The 17,282-nt window shown below is 40.8% G+C and overlaps 1 protein-coding gene across 1 annotated transcript in view; it reads right to left on the bottom strand.

The window, feature by feature from the left end:
* The window catches only part of LOC139713900 (uncharacterized), a 30,619-nt gene continuing 13,337 nt past the window's right edge, over positions 1–17,282 (bottom strand). The window contains exons 11-19 of the mRNA XM_071625622.1: positions 16,952–17,135; positions 15,951–16,049; positions 15,593–15,660; positions 14,996–15,182; positions 14,195–14,232; positions 11,820–11,900; positions 9,752–11,077; positions 117–416; positions 1–45 (exon numbers count right to left, since the gene is read on the bottom strand). Of these exons, the coding sequence (XP_071481723.1) occupies positions 1–45; positions 117–416; positions 9,752–11,077; positions 11,820–11,900; positions 14,195–14,232; positions 14,996–15,182; positions 15,593–15,660; positions 15,951–16,049; positions 16,952–17,135 (2,328 nt within the window). The remainder of the gene's footprint in view (positions 46–116; positions 417–9,751; positions 11,078–11,819; positions 11,901–14,194; positions 14,233–14,995; positions 15,183–15,592; positions 15,661–15,950; positions 16,050–16,951; positions 17,136–17,282) is intronic.

Consider the following 17,282-nt stretch of genomic DNA (forward strand, 5'->3'; position numbering starts at 1 on the left):
TCACGTTTTACATTCTCCTCCTCCTCCTCCTCCTCCTCCTCTCCTCTGGCAATGTCCAACACCCCCGGCTCATCTTCCGCTTTCCTTGCTCCACCTTCTTCCTGAATGTCCCCTACCTCCAGCTGGTCATTGACCTCCATGCCCCTCCCATCTTCTTGCTCTTCCACGTTGTTCCCGTCCCCCGCCCCTGCCCCTTCCCCCTCTCCTTCCCCTCCCTCCTCCTCCCTATCCAAGTTCCCTCCATCGTCCCCTCGCCCTTTCTTCTTCTCCTCCCTCCGGCGATCCCCTGGGCTCTCTTGGTGGTCCTCGTTTTGGGCCTGGTTCAGGACTCTCTGCTGGACACCGGCCAGGGCGTGGTCAAGATCGGGTTTGAGGAGGGCATCTTTATCCCCTGCATTTAGGAGCCTATCCACCGGCTGCAATCAAAGTAGTATGCGTGTCAACATGGGGAGGAGATGTTCAGGGCTATCATTAACCGTAGAATGCAGGGATGTGTATCTTCAATAATTTTCTCCTTCTTTACATTTTTGCCAAGGGTATATTAAAATGGTCAAAAATGTTTTGCCTTACTTTTGTGGAAGTCTGAATATATACAAGTGATGAGAAGTCTTTTAAGGGAACCTATTAAGTATTACAGTCAAAATTATTGCAGTCAAAGTAGAAATGTTCAAGTTCAAGTTCCTACATTTTATTCACACGCAGGAACAGACTAACCACCTGGTCTGTTTATTTTTTTAGCTTTTGAAATTGTCTAGTATCTTGCACCGCATTAGGAAGAATGTAACACCCTCAGATAAAAAAATCAAATGAGTTTAAGATGAATGATGGAAATAGTGGATGATTGGTGTGTATTAAACACAATAGGTGATGGATGTACAACTGTACATGTATGTTGACAAATGATTAAAATACAACTCTTCTTTGTGAAGAGTTTGTGAGACACCCACTTCACACACCTGATATTTGAAACGGTGCTAGAATTTAACCTGCACAAAAAAGATCTAAACTCAAACCTTTGTATAAACACCAACAGTATGGTTTAATCTGTCCTCAAAATCAGAATAAAGTAATATCATGCAAAAAATTCCAATCATGCAGACAGGTATCACACTTTCATTCCAAAGTAATACACTACCCATCAGCAATATTTCTGTCTCGTAGCCTTTTAAAACTTTGAAATCTCAATAATGGAGTCCCATTTTTTTTTTCAATGGCAGAGAAACTTCATAGGATTGAAGAACCAAAAGATTATTTTGCGACAAACTTAACTTCAAAGTGTTATAGAATAATGCCCACAAGTGTTGATGAATGTTTCCATATGTACATAGAAAATATCCATGTTACTTAAAACAAATGTCTATATAACAACAGAGAGGGGAATTGGAAAATTGACATTACATACAAATGTCTAACTTATATAACATAAGTGGCAAAGACAGACCCTTGGTAGTAGAATAAACCCCTCATCCCAACTAATATATGAAAATTTAACGTATAAGAATAAAGGATTTTATCTTTTAGAGATACAGAAGTCTAATCACAACTATGATCAGTCTACATTCCACGAGAAAAGACAATAAAAATCAAACCAAGCATTTAACCCAGCCCAAGCATAAATATAGGAAATGAAAAGAAAGACCCGAACATACAGAATCTGCATCATAAATTGCATGTCCTCGAAGCCAAAGAAAAAGTTTTGAAATTGGACAAACCTGCTACACATTCAACAGCTGCAAAGGAAACACATAAAGAAAAGCTTTTGCTTGTGAACATACGCATATATATAGATGCTGCACATATACACACATTTGCTTCGCAGGAGCACATGCACATTGTAAAAGTTTTCTCTCACTAATTAACCTGCTTTCTTCTTATTCAACTGTAAACCTGCCCCCCCCCCCCACCCCCAAGTATTTTCTGTGGGAAGGAAACATGCACATCAGTGTTGAAAGTGCATGTCTGCGTAATATTTAAGTCAGCTTTTGTAAACAGAATAAACTCAGGTGAACTGAATGGAACAGGTTTCATCAGATTTGGACCAAAAAATTTAAAAGTCACAGAATTTTCCAGAGCTTCTATTTTTCCTTTCACAAATCAGTAAATTTTCATTGCAAAGAACAAAATTAAATTGGCACATCACCTCACTAGTCTCTCATTGCACTTTATACAAATCAGGGAATAATTTTCCTGGTATCACATTGCAATTTGCTATGCATTTTTACACCACTGCTACACCAACTAACTTTTGTGTAGCAGTTTTCTTACATAGAAGTGTACAGGATATCATTGAAGATATTTTCCACCAGCTGAAATTGCTAATCAAATTTGAGTTTGAAAATTATTCCCTGCAAATCTTCACTAAATTTCTCTCTCTGTTTTTTCAAATGTGAAATTACATTATATCACTGCAAATAAAAACCACATGTATTCTTGAAGGTAGTCTCACTGGATATCAGCTCCAAATTGAACACCCGAATTTATAATTTTCATTTCTTGTGCTTCTTTTGTGAGGATATCAACATGTCATGGTCCTCTGTGTGTTGACTCACCAGTAGCTGGGCCAAATCATTTGAGAAATAAAAAGTCATCTATATTTACTCATGCATTTTCCCTAAATATCTAGGCACACTGACAAGCATTAAGAAAAAAAAAAAACATCTATAGACTAAAAGCACAATGCTCAGGCATAAAGTAGTCATTCAGTCATTATCACTTACAATGCTTTTCGTTAGTATTTCATAAATAGCTTTCAATCACAATTGATGGATATTAGTTTGAAGAAGCACTGCAAAACAAGCAAAAAAAAAAAAAAAAGATTGTAGAAATTCTTGAAGCCCATAATCACTATACAACCATGGATGGATGACTTTGTTCTTGACAACAACATCAGCGGCAACCTCTTCAACTCAATGAGTTTCAGTGCATCATTGTTTTATTTTTAGTTCAATACGAAGCCAGTTTTGCAATTCTGAATGAGTCAAAAAGGAATGACTCATATGCAAATTTCTCAGATTCCTTGTTTTGTTTATGTTCAAATATCAAGTATTTCTGGTATTTACACACTGCAAGGTCAGAAATTGCAAGCCAGCATTTCCGGCACAATGTAAATAAAAGGCTGTTTTAAACACATTACAAATGCACCATCCTGAGTGTATGCAATGAAGCAAGCATATAGATCGCCAACCAAAAATAGTAAAATACAGCGAAGAGGGAAAATAAGAGAAGGTATGAAAAATGACATGGACACAGAGCAAAGAGGAAAATAGTAAAGCAATCACATCACGACGGTCTATGAAGTCTAAACTTAAAACACACACACACACACACACACACACACACACACACACACACACACACACACACACAATAGGGCTAGGAAATTAGCAGAAAGCATATCTATGCACCAAGAGCTAGATTTGGGACAGAGCTGCATGGGACATTGTACTTCAAGCACTCACACTGTCATGCAAAACATCAAGATATATATCAGTATGTGGTCCACTCTCCTACATGATACAAGGATGCCAAGTTCAAAAAATTTTTATGAGTGAGATTTTCATGACTCAGCATCTCGGCGCGCGAATGTGCGCGCGAGCAAGGGTGTGGAAGGGGGTTTTCCCCCCTGTGGTCTCCCACGGTAGGGAGCTTTTTCAATTTTTAGCGATCAGGTGCATACTTAAGTGACTATTTTTTACTTATTTTGAAAGACAAAATGGAAATATACCTTCAATTGCAACTATCGCTTTAATCTTTTGAGCTATGCTCATTATTATAGGCCCAAGTTGCAGACTTCGCCCGATGCGTGAGAAAAATGGGTGCCATGCGTGAGATCGTGAGATGGCCCCTGAATGCTTGAGTCTCACGCAGAATGCGTGAGACTTGGTAGCTCTGCATGATAATGTGATAGAAATATCTCACACCTGAACTAGATCTTGAGGAAAAAAAAAACAACAACACATGTGTAATGTTGTGGAAGATTATTTCCATAATGACAGCATTATTTGACGAGACATGTCAACTTGCATCTTTTAAAAAAAAGAGTTGTAGGTCATACCTTGCTATCATCAATACTGTATACGCTGTTATTTTCGCGTACAGATATTTTCGCGAATGACGAGGCCATAGACATTTTCGCGAGATGTTGCCTTCGCGAATTGACGCAAACGCTTACATTAATGCGCTATTAACAGGGCGCATGGAGACATTTTCGCGTGTTGTTAAATTCGCGATCCAAATGTGATTCGTAAAATTCGCGAAAATAACAGCTTATACAGTAGACCATTCCTGTAATATATCTGTATGATTTATGGACGCTTCTTTTCTTTCCTACAGCCTAGTAGTGAAGTATTTCATGAACTTGCTCCCTCCTGTTAAGTTACACAGGCAAGAATTCACTTCTTGATTGCTACGTAGGGCAAGCCTCTGGCAAGCTTTGTGGTTGTTAAGGCAATTTTTAGTGAATAAAGCATGCACAGAATTTGATTACTAATACAGAAGCGGTCTATTGACATGCAGTCACTGCAAGATCTTTTAAACATGCATTAACTCCCATACCACACTTTCTGTTACATAGATTTGCAAATGGCCACTTTACCAGTGTATTCTACTTTATGGATATCTTTCCTCAAGGACTTAGTACAGTACCAAGTTTATTCCACTCCCTTGTACATGTATTCAGTGTATTTCAATACTCCAAATGTAGGCCTACTTTGTATGGATCAGTTGTTGATATGTCAGGCATGCCACAGGTAAGCTTTCTAGTTAAGAAAAGTTTCAATTAAATAAAAGTATGCATACAATTTGAGTATGTAGACAACTGTAAACTAGTCTATTGATGGCTTGTCTTTGGGTGTACAAGGTTGATTTCAGTAGCGAACACGTAGCAAATGTTGCATATCCACAATGCATGTCTTCACACGGTTTCTGTTGATAGCATTGTAGTTAATAGCAACTAGCTGCTTCACTTACGTACATTCCAATTCATGACATATTTCTATTTTTGGCTCCAAGGACAGAGTTGCGAATGTTTTCCAGCCACCTTGCATACTCAGTGGTTCATGGAAATGATCCAGTTTGCATGCAGAGACTCCAACCTAAAGCACCATCTGATCTGGAGATTCTCCTGCCTGAAACCCCTAGCAAACGGGAGACTCCACGTTGATGTGTGCGAAGTTCCTAGCCTAAGGGTTCTAGATGCTCTCTGGTGGTATCGAAGGCTTAATCTTGTCAACATACAATAGCAATAAGTAAGAAATCCTTTCCAATGGAAGACACAGAGCCAGGGCGGGAGAATTAAATCTCAAGCGGGAGAACGGGAGATTTTGCAAAAATGGGTTTTCGGCGGGAGATCTCCCATCGAAAACGGGAGAGTTGGAGTCTCTGTGCATGCATAATTTATTATACAACAAGTTGGCCAAGCAATGAGGCTACAATGTAGCCTTCTGGTTACCATAAACTTCTATTATTAAGGCACATGGTAAATTTGAACACTTGTATACCATGTATCAAGCAGTCTATTGTACAGTCTCCCACACTGAAATCATTTTAATGTGTACTGTTGTTGGTACGAGGGCTATGCCTATCTATGTATTAATGCTAATGACCAGCTTAGTTAGGTTGTCATGATGTCATCATATTTAGGGATAATCCTTTTGAAAAGGCAAATTTAATAAAGTACAGTGGACTCTGGTTAAAAAAAAAAAAAAAAAAGATAAAACTTACTCTCATTTTAACAAAGTTATTCTTTTGGGCCCCCTCCAAATTTCTTTTAATGTATTAAATTGGTTTGATAAACCTGATTTTATGCAACGAATTTCAATATAACAAAGTGATGTCACTGGTCCCAAGAAATTTGTTACTAGTCTATAAATGGTTTCACATTTATACATTGTTTGTCACACCCTCTATGGTCAGCTAATTAGTTATTCAATTTGCAGATTTATGCACTTATTCAAATAAACAGATGTTATTTCCATAGGAGCTTATGGTAAGCAATGCGATAATCTGGTCTGCTTATATTTCAATTCTTCAAAATCCAAATTGCAGAGATTAGTTTCTGCTATGCCAGGCAAAGCTTCACAAAGCATTTGAATGAGTCAACTTGTCCATCGCATCGAAAACGGAATATAAAATATCTCTAACAAACTATTTAAAATCTGCACATTGATTATAGTTGGCTTTTTGTTTTTTCTTTTGGTAAAGTTTACTTTCATTTCCACAAAAAATATGACAGCAGAGCCAGGTAAATCATATGCATGCAGTCTATATCCTAATTCAAAGACGACAAATTATTTGAAATCCATAGATATACAGTAATCAATTGCTTTCTTTCAGTAGAAAATTTTTATTCACAACTATGTACAGTAAATGACAAGCTTGAATCGAGATTGCAGTCCATGGAATCATTGTGAATAAATTACACACTCCTTTGCAACACACATCATGAGGAAATCTTCTCACACAATCAGATAGAGCCCCTTCCCCCCCCCCCCCTTTCCTCGTTATATCAGTTGAATGAAGGACGCCCTCGCAAGTTAGGACTTTAACATTAGTTAGCATTACTCATCTGGGCCAAAGTTGAGTAGCAACATGTTCATGATTAGATATCATGAGAGGGTCATCTTCTACAAAAATGAATTATACAATGATAACTGCACTTTAGCAAAGATGGTGGGCAATATGCCACTTATATTGCATGGTGGATATATTCCAATCTTATCATGATTATTGTTGAGCATTGACAACATACATGTACAATCAACCTTGCCTAAGTCAAATCTATTTGGACTGAAGAAATAGCTTCAACTTAGAGAAAATTTGACTTACGAGGGATTAAAATCAATAGAATACAGCGATTATTTGACTAATGCAAGGTCAACTTATGCAAGGTTAACTGTACTGTACGAAGCTGATCCTCATTCGTGAAAGTGAAATCAACAGCATCATGATCACACATAATTATGCATGGCATGAAACAAATAGTGGTGACATAGCACGTCACAGTCTATTTTCACTGAATTTGAACGCACTGCTCCTTCTAATATACAACGTACTGCAGAAATCATAATCAAGGCCTTTCAAAGAAGACGCACAAGAATCTTAAAACTTTGTACAATCATGTAGATTATGGAAAAATACTTTCAGTACTCAATACAGGTTTGCATTCAAGCTTAATAGCTCGGAATGACCATCACCAGAAAAATGGGTTTCGAAACAGTTGACCACAAGTGGTTGACAATGATAAGACTTTTTTCTTTAATTTCTTGATTCTCCGGAGAAAATTCAGAAAAACTTTACTTGTTCACTTTACTTGACTTCTACAGAATTAAGAGAGTTTATGATTTATATGTTCTTTGGCTTTGCAATCTTAACTTGTAGAGAAGGCACAACACCTACATACTCCTAAAGGGAAAGAGAGAAGGGGTTTGGGTGAGAGAGCTATAGACAAAGAAAGGTAAGTGACTGTTAATTTCATGAGAAATAATAAAACCAAACCAAGAAACACTAACATAGGAAGTACTGAGCACAAACCCACCATTAATTAAATCATTCTGGTTTTATTAGAGTATTTTTCCTCCTCTTTTAATAGTGAAATAACATTAATATCAAGAGAAATTGGAAGAAGTTATACTAAGGAACACCATCTGTTTCCAGAAATAAACACATAGTTCAGAATGCATGTTTCTCAAAAACCCAGAAAAAGTACAAAGAGGTTAATGACTTGATCATACCATAAAAGGAAAGAGGGGCTGTGATTTAATCATTTCCTAATAAAAAAGAAGAACCCCCCAGAAATGGTAACGCATGACAGCAAGAAATATTATGCAATGAAAAAAATAAATTGAATGGCCATTCTTAGTTTCAAGGACATATATCCTATTCTGTCATGGAAATGACTCAAAGTGGAACCTGCAGTAAACACACAGTAGTCTCTTGATTCATGAAGAAATGGAAGATGTTTAATCCTCTAAAAAAGAAAACAAAATTGGACTTACGGCAAATTCATTACAGACACTTGGATTCACAGTGCAACCCACTGTCTTAAATATCTACTCTATTAGAATAGTCCACCACTTCTGATTTTTAACATGTTTCTATTAGAATAGTCCACCACTTCTGATTTTTAACATGTTGCATAGAAAAAACAAGCAAAGTACCGGTACCTTGATATTGTGCACAAGTGTTTTGTTTGTGAAGCACTCTTCAGTTTTGTAATTTTGAGTGCCCTGTGGCCGGGTTCTCTAGCTCTAGCTCTATCTCTAGCGTTCCCATGCCCTGTTTCAATAACATGGGAACTACATCGAGCCAAACAATGAACCAAAATTTGGGACAGATTCAGATCAGATCTAGTCAGGGGAATGATACAGAGACATTTAATATGTATTCTAGAACGTGTCAAGGTGGGTGCAAGGTATTGTTCGTAAATGGCTTCATGAAATGGTCCCTGACTTTTGAGGACTGATCGAATCCAAATTGTCCGTAAGATCATTTGAATTGAACTTAGCATTGATCTCTAAGCTTAGTGAAACAGCCCACAGATGCTCTTTGGTGTTGTCCAAGCATCATTTTTTAGCATGCCATCAAGTTTTGGCATGATGCTTTGCAGAATGTTGCAAGGTTTTGGAGGATGTCGCTGCAATCATGCCTAAAAGCTCTCACGGATCACCCTGTCTTAAATGATCTCTTCCTGAAAAGATGCTGTATAGGCCATATATTAAGCGAGTCTAATTTTTTGCGACTCGGGACTTCTGGACAATTTCGAGAGTGGTTAAATTCGTGATCGTGGAGTACAGTACTGAACGGAGAAATGTATGCGTGCACGTCACATTCCCATCAGAATCAGAGTTAATATTGTGGCATGTTTTTAAACTTGCAAATAGCATCCGCTTCGCGAAATTCATGAAAATAAAAACCTCGTGAAATATTCAGCGTATACAGTATTCACCATGGATATTCTATGAGCTGACAGAAAAAACAAAGGAGGTTGTTTTAACACATACCTCTCCACATCACTTCTTCTGTGAAGAAAATAGAAAATAAACTAAACAGTGACACTACAACTGACTAAACAGAAAGGCAAGTCAATTTGACGCAAGGACAGGCAAGTCAGACAGGTGCATCAGTGAGAATGTTGAGTCCAAAGAGTCTCTGTCCAACAAATGACAAGAGTTTTCGCACGTAGAAAAACATTCAAATTCATGAAATTCTTCCGTCGAGGTGTTTTCATTGCAACTGATTGACAAATTACCCTACATCAATGTATTAAAATAAGCACTGAATTGATCAGTGTTTTAGTAGTAGCCATGATAAACCGTGCCATAAGCCATAAGCCATGATAGTAGTAGCCATCGAGTATGTACACCCATGATTTTTTATCATGGCTACTTCTAAAACACTGATCAATTCAGTGCTTATTTACGTCGATGTAGGGCAATTTGTCAATCCGTTGCAATGTAGAGAAACATGTTGTGGAGCTGAACAGAGATGAGTTGAGAAAGAAATAGAGCAACACTGATGGTAACACAGTTGAAACGATCATGAAATGCAATAGGAAGTTCGCAATTTAGATGGAATGATGATGTTAGATGCGACAAATCACGATGCTGCGTAAGAGTTGCAAATCTTGTCACACATGTCTGCAAAGAATTCAGCTCACCGCAACGCCGCGGGGAATCCTTGCGTGTGTGTTCAGTGATTATGGGCTCCAGAGTTTCCACAAGCAAAGAAGAGTAAGCAACAGTCATCAACTAACCTGTGGCTGCTGTGGCTGGTTCTGTTGCAACGCGGCACCGTCCGCCGCGAGGGGTTGGATTGCATTGGCCAGTCCATCATTGCCCAGGCCACCTCCGTCATTGGCCAATCCTGCTGCCACGCCACCAACTTGTCCGGCATCTGGAACAACTTGCAGGAGAGGTTGGTTTTGTAGCTTGTCGCCCACCTGCAACTGTTGTCCAACGGGCTGCTGCACGAGCGGCAGTTGCTGCTGTTGGATGGGCACTTGTTGCTGCAAGACGGGCTGTTGTTGCAGAATGGGTTGCTGTTGCACGAGGGGCTGTTGCTGAAGGACTGGCTGTTGCTGGGCGACAGGCTGCTGCTGCAAGGCAAGAGGAAGCTGTTGAGCTACATTTCCCTGTAATTGCGGCTGCTGCAAAATGTTTGGTCCACCCTGGCCCAGAGCGGCACCTGCCCCCTCCCTGACTTGCATGCCATCGAACACTGCATTCTGACCCAAGCCCACCTGCAGTTGTTGCTGCTGTGGCAGCTGGGGCAAACCACCCATCACACCCCCCTGTTGCTGGTTGATTCCATCCGGGCCAACATGCTGCAGCCCAATACCATCTCTGTTCTGGGCCCCAATCTGGCCCACTTGTAATCCTAAGTTTGCTCCCATGCCAACTGGTCTCTGCGGATTCATGCTAATCATCTGTGGGGCCTGCATACCGACCTTTATTAGCGGTTGGCCGCCTCCGACGCCCACCTGTCCCACTGCATCAAGCTGACCTGCGACCTGCTGGGGAACCTGTCCAACGCCGAGTTGTCCCGGAACAGGACCGCCAAGCTGTTGCCCGACAGCTTGTCCGAGGGCGGCTTGCCCAGCCATCATCTGGCCACCATCTTGCCCCAACTGGCCGGCGACTGGCAGGTTGGCGGGAATGCCCTGCTGTTGTCCGAGTGCTTGTCCCAGGGCTGGCTGCTGACCGAGTGCTTGCCCCAGGGCTGGCTGCTGACCAAGTGCTTGCCCCAAGGCCGGCTGCTGACCAATGACGGGTTGAACACCAACGGCTTGCCCCACAGGCTGCTGCGGCAGCTGCTGCATTCCCAGATCCAGCTGCCCTAGAGGTTGCTGCTGTCCCAACTGTCCCTGGGCAGGCACCTGGGGCTGTCCCTGCCCAGCTACGGGCTGGGCCACGGCTACCTGCATCTGGGCCCCTGCCATCTGAAGGGCCTTGAGGGCGTCCTCTTCCTTATGTTTCTCCTCCACCTCCTTCTTCACCTTCTCTTCCTCATGCTCCTTCTTCAGGATGTCCAGCTGCTCCGCTTGCTTGATGATCAACTTCTCCTGGATCACTTGGCGAGCCTGTGGCAACAAAACCAGATGAGAGAATTAGGCAGAAATACAGAAATGCCAACCTTGTCAACAGCACCACAGTATTCTCAGGGCTGAAAAGGTTTTTCTTTTCTTTTTTTCACCAGTATTTCTAACTCTTCCGCAAAAGACATATGTAGTAACACAATTTAGGAAAATAGTATTTTCCATAAAACCTGCAATATTTTTTGGCCAAAAAAAAAAAGAGCATACTGTAACGTACAACAACACACATCTCTGCAAATGGGGACCAACTTTGTCCTTTTTCATGGCCCTAAATAACTGCTAAATGAAGGCAGCAAATGACTCTGCCTATTTGTTTTTGACATTATCGACATTAGGTCTTAGACCAAAGCACACCCTAGATATCTACAGCTTGATACTTGCTAGGATTTGGGGGTTTTGTTTCTGTTTTTGTTTACCTTAAACTCCTCCAGTTTCTTGATAATTGCTAAGGTTGGGGGTTTGTTTTAGTTTTTGTTACCTGCAACTCATCCAGTTTCTTGATACTTGCTTGGGTTGGGAGGTCTTATTTCTGTTCTTGTTTATTTGTAACTCCTCCAGTTTCTTAGCACTTGCTAGGGTTTTGTGGTTTTGCTTGTGTTTACTTGTAACTCTTCCAGTTTCTTGATACTTGCTAGGGTTTGGGGTTTGTTTTTGTTTTTGTTTACCCTTAACTCCTACAGTTACTTGATACTTGCTAGGTTTGGGGTTTGTTTTCATTTTTGTTTACCTGTAACTCTTCCAGTTTCTTCTCCTGCTCTTCCTGCTTCTGTTCTTGAACTTTGAACTTCTCCTCTGCCTCTGCATCATTCTGACAAGGAACGGGGACAAGAAGACTTGTAACCAGTTGTCTCTCGACAGCTGAATTTTTGACAACAGACATTTAACAAGAGACCCGCGGGTCTAGCGCTCACCTGAGTATCGCAAGTTCACCTTTCACGCAGTCACTAATCTCAATTATTCACAGCTCTACCAAAATTTGACCAGGCATTCTCAAGTAGAAGATGAAAATGTACAATAAGGGCCCAAATTTTTTAAGATTCCTTAATTTGGGGGGATTGGGGCCCCCTGGGGCCCTCTGGGTGGGGCATGGTGCCCATTTTTATAAATTGAGATCCTGACCCCCTAGGGATGCTACCTGCCAAGTTTGACGAAAATACATCATGAGGTTTTCAGGAAGAAGATGAAAATGTACAATTCAGGCACCCCATTTGGACCTTCCCAACCAATCCCCCCCCCCCCCTCCTGCCCCCAAGAGAGGCACCCCTGGATCTCCTATGAACAAACTTGACACTACAGTCATTAATGTACTCACTCATAGTATTATCTTAGCTCTATAACTTCTGATTCTAGAGAAGATTTTTAAAGATTCCTTCATTTTGAGGGTTTGGGCCCCCTGGGGGCCCCCTGGGTGGGGCATGGTGCCCATTTTAACAAATTGAGATCCTAACCCCCTAGGGATGCTACCTGCCAAGTTTGGTGAAAACGGGTCATGGAGTTCTCAAGAAGAAGATAAAAATGTACAATTCAGGTCCCATTAGGACCCCGCCTCACCCCCCTCCCCTGGGTCCCAAGGGGGGCACCCCTGATTCTGCCATGAACAAACTAGAAACTGCAGTCATCAATGTACAAACTCATAGTATTAACTTAGCTCTATAACTTCTGGTTCTAGAGAAGAAGATTTTTACAGATTCCTTAATTTGGGGGCATTTGGGCCCCTTGGGGCCCCCCTGGGTGGGGCATGGTGCCCATTTTCCCAAACTGAGTTCCTAACCCCCTAGGGATGCTACCTGCCAAGTTTGGTGAAAATGGGTCATGGGGTTTTCAAGAAGAAGATGAAAATGTACAATTTAGGCCCCATTAGAACCCCTCCCCACCCCCCTCCCCCTGGGTCCCAAGGGGGGCATCCCTGATTCTGCCATGAACAAACTTGAAACTACAGTCATCAATGTACCAACTCATATTACTAACTTAGCTCTATCACTTCTGGTTCTAGAGAAGAAGATTTTTACAGATTCCTTAATTTTGGGGGGGTTTGGGCCCCCTGGGGGCCCCCTGGGTGGGGCATGGTGCCCATTTTAACAAATTGAGTTCCTAACCCCCTAGGGATGCTACCTGCCAAGTTTGATGAAAATCGATCTTGGGGTTTTCAAGAAGAAGATGAAAATGTAAAAAGTTTACGCACGACGGACGACGGACGACGGACGACGGACGACGGACGACGGACGACGGACAACGCACGACGCACGACGGACGCCGGACGAAGGGCGATCGCAATAGCTCACTTGAGCCTTTGGCTCAGGTGAGCTAAAAATGGTATTTGTCAATTTGAATGTGCCTACAGTCTGTACTTTCAAATCTGCAAGCCATCTTAGCTTTTCGTATAAAACTGACAGCCCCTAACCCCTCCTTTTTTTTTCCCGGAAGGGAAAAAAAAGGACTGATGGTCTTGTCCTCATACACATATCACACAAATCAATTACTTGCAATGTGAAACGGGACAAGGGAAACAACATTTTCATCACTGTCACACTTTGATATATATTCTATAAAGACAGAGAATAACTTCTATAACTTAAATTTCTGTAAAGAGCAGTAGCTATTAAAGACATTTCCCATTTTGACAAGTACATAGAAAACTGGCCAGTGAGAGGTCTTACCCCAGGCATTTTATGTGCTTCATATGAATATAATATGAGGAGAATATAAGGCAGATTGGAGATAAAAGCATAAGTCTCTATTGTCAACATTGCATACATGTATGATAAATTTGAATCATAAAATCGTGGACCAATAGCTTAATTGTCAAATCAATGGATGGAATATCATATACCTCATATCAGGTCATTTTCCTGTTCTCCCATTCTCCTCTTCCTTTAATCATTGTCATACATGGTATTTCATTGCCTTTCCTGAGAAGTTGGAATTCAGTGCTCATTCCACAAACGTAAATACTACCAAGTCAGATTTCGGTACATGTGCAGTCCTTGAATATATGAAACAAAAATGAGTAATTTGAGCTGCTGAGCTTCCTCACACCTCTCACAGCAAAGATAATATGAAATATAAATACCAAAAAAAAACCAACAAACTAAATTTGTGTACCTCTTTGGATTCTTTCTTTGCAGCGTCATCATCGGCCCCTGTGGATGAAGAAGGACATCTCTGTGTTGATCATGTGGTTTTAAACAGGTATAAAATACATCACTTAACAATCATACAGCCTACATACCATAACATTTGCAACCAAAGGTGACAAGCTTCAAACTCACCCAGGACACCTATTCCCTTTACTGGTTTCCTGGACACTCTAACAAGTCACAGCTCTACTACCACTTGTACTTACTTTCTACCAACATTTCCTTTTGATATCTCCCCGAATGTTCCTGTTTTCATTCAAAATGACTTTAAGTCAGCAACAATCACCTCTGTTCTCGTTTGCCAGTGCTTGAGGGGTCAACTGGAAAGAAAAATCTGATGAGAAAATCCTCACGGAGCACACAGACCTGTTCAGTTTGGGTGTTGTTTCATATGTTTATTACTATTCAGCTATAACTGTGGGGTTTCAGTATGCCTAATGACAGTTGATTTATGCACTGACATAGCAATGCAGCTGACCCATCGCATAATCCATGGGATCTATTCTGTCCTCATTTTGGAAGCCCCCCCCCCCCCCTCGTTATAGCCCACATAAGTTACAGAGTTTAAAAATTGAATATGTCTATAGAGTCCTTTAAGTCTTGAAATAAAATGCTTAATGACAGTGAACTCATGTGTAAAAAACATGAAGAGTGGGAGTATTTTGTTGCTGGTTTTTTTTTTATGTTAGAGGATGTAGTAAGGGCACAAAGGAGGGTTAAGTATGAAAACTTCTGAATACATTTTCATCAGTCAATGCCAGCTTACCCTCTCCGACTTCTCTCTCCTCTCTTTCTTCAGTATCTTTTTCTTCTTTCCTCTTCTTCTTTCCTTCATCTGCTTCCCCTTGTTCCTTCCCCACATCCTCCTGCTCCTTCAATCGCTCCTTCTCTTTCTCTTCTTCTGCCGCCTCCTCCTTGTTCTCTCTTTCTTCGGGTTCCTTTACTATCGCCTGCTGCAAGAAAGCAAAAAACACCGTATGCAAGGAGATACTAACTTGATTTGAAAGAATTTCCATGCTTACTTCTCAGAAATATGATACAACCTTGATGAAAAAAAAAGAGAAGCTAAAAGAAAGATTTTCACTATCTTCTTCAACGTAACATGACACTGTACATTCGCAAAACTCTATTATCACACATTCACACATTTGATAAAGACATTCCTTGATGGTACCTACATGCATGGCATCTTATTCTCCGAGAGTTCACTTCCTTAGCTATGGTACATTTGTGCACACCACAAATTTTAGGGCAGATCTTGAGATACCCATATAACACAATGCTCTCTACGTATTGATAGAGACTGACTAACATTCATGTTAGCCACACATGAGACTTGTGAATGACTACAAAGGTACCTTACCTGGTTGGGAACATCCACTGGGGCATGAGGAATAGGAGGTTCTTGCCGTTTGTCTTCAGCAGCTTCAACTAGACATAGTTTGATTGATGAGAAAAAAGAAGGAAGGAAAATAAGAAGAAAATACAGAGAACACGCAGGAACAGTCAAGAAATGTTTCCCCATCACTTCCATTCTTTTTGCAGCTGTTCCATGCATCAGGAACAAAACAGAGATGAGTCACATAACTCCTGAAATATCTACAGCAACCGCATCAAAACACTGTCATGAACTGATGCTGCACAAAATAAAGCCTGCCACCTTCACAAAAAACTAAGTGCATTTAATGAAAACGTAGGATTATCATACGCCTCATACTCACTTTCTTGATGTTTTCGCTGCTCCCCTTCCACTTGCCCTTCTGCCTTGTCCCCGGGATCAGCGCCACCTCCTCCACCTGGGTCCTTGATGACATTGTCATCTGTCAATTAACATATGCAAAAATCAAGTCGCATCACCGACATTGCCAACATGCACATACACAACAATCCTCAGGATTTTTATTTGGAATGATTTTCACTGTTTTAGATAGATTCCATCTAATACTTTCTGTATCAACACGCAATGTTTGCAAATTGATATGGTTACCTCAACTATTTGCCTGAGAGGTCTATACAATAATATGTTCTCATCTATGCAGTATCACCATCAAGCAAAAACACACAGTGCAGCTTTTACATTCAATGTGGGCGTTGCATATACAAGCCTACTACTTGTCTCCGAAAAATCAAACAAGGATTGAATAGCTTTGGTTGAGTCCTAACTTCAGGTTTCTAACATATTTTGGTGAGATAATAAGAAACCTCTTATGAAATGTGAAAGAGCATGTAATTCTAAGAGAAATTCAACATTTATTTGATGAAAATTTATTTTGAAATGGCTGAGATATCCAAAACAGAGCAGTCCTTATAAAAGGTGGGACCCGCCTTTTCTTACTCTCGCTTTGGTTTGCTTTGTTTTTGGATGTCTCAGCCATTCCAAAACTGAATTTCATCAAATAAACTTTGAATTCCTCTTAGAATGGTATGCCCTGTACTATTACATGAGTGGTTTCTTGGTATATCGCAAAAGTTACAAGCCCAATCCTTGGCTCCACCAATACTATACCATCACTTTATTTCTCTCTTAGCTAGTCTGCGAGGAATGTTGTAAAGACGTCTCCGTGACCAGTGAGACTCTAGTCACCAAAAGGTCGCCACCTCGTCTCCTAGCCTGCGAAATACCAACTTAAATGCTTTATTCCACATACGGAAATAAAACATGCGGTAAGCCATGGGCATGTGAATTACATACAATAGCACAAGCTCAGACCAGTAAACTTACCCAGTATTCTTTCTTGGCTGTCTGCTGCGCCTTCTTTCCCTATGACCGGCAGCTCGCCGCCTTGCTGCAATTTGTCAAGGCGATCCACAGGCTTGGGGGCGGGGATGGGGTTGTCCACAGGGCTGGGGTGAAGGTTGTCATAGGTGCTGAACAGGAGAAATGCCACGCCCAAGATCAAAAGGACCTAGGAAGAAAAGATGACAAATGCTCCAGGAATCACATTGGCATTTCTTTGCAAAGATGTTACTTAAAACCAGATATTTGCTCTCTCATCTTCCTCAACTCTTTATGCCCCACAGTATCAATCCCCTGTGTGCCACATTATTCTGAC

Source organism: Diadema antillarum, unplaced genomic scaffold (assembly GCF_040938485.1).
Source record: "Diadema antillarum isolate AM-2024a unplaced genomic scaffold, OU_Dant_1.0 seq00002093_RagTag, whole genome shotgun sequence".
NCBI lineage: Eukaryota > Metazoa > Echinodermata > Echinoidea > Diadematoida > Diadematidae > Diadema > Diadema antillarum.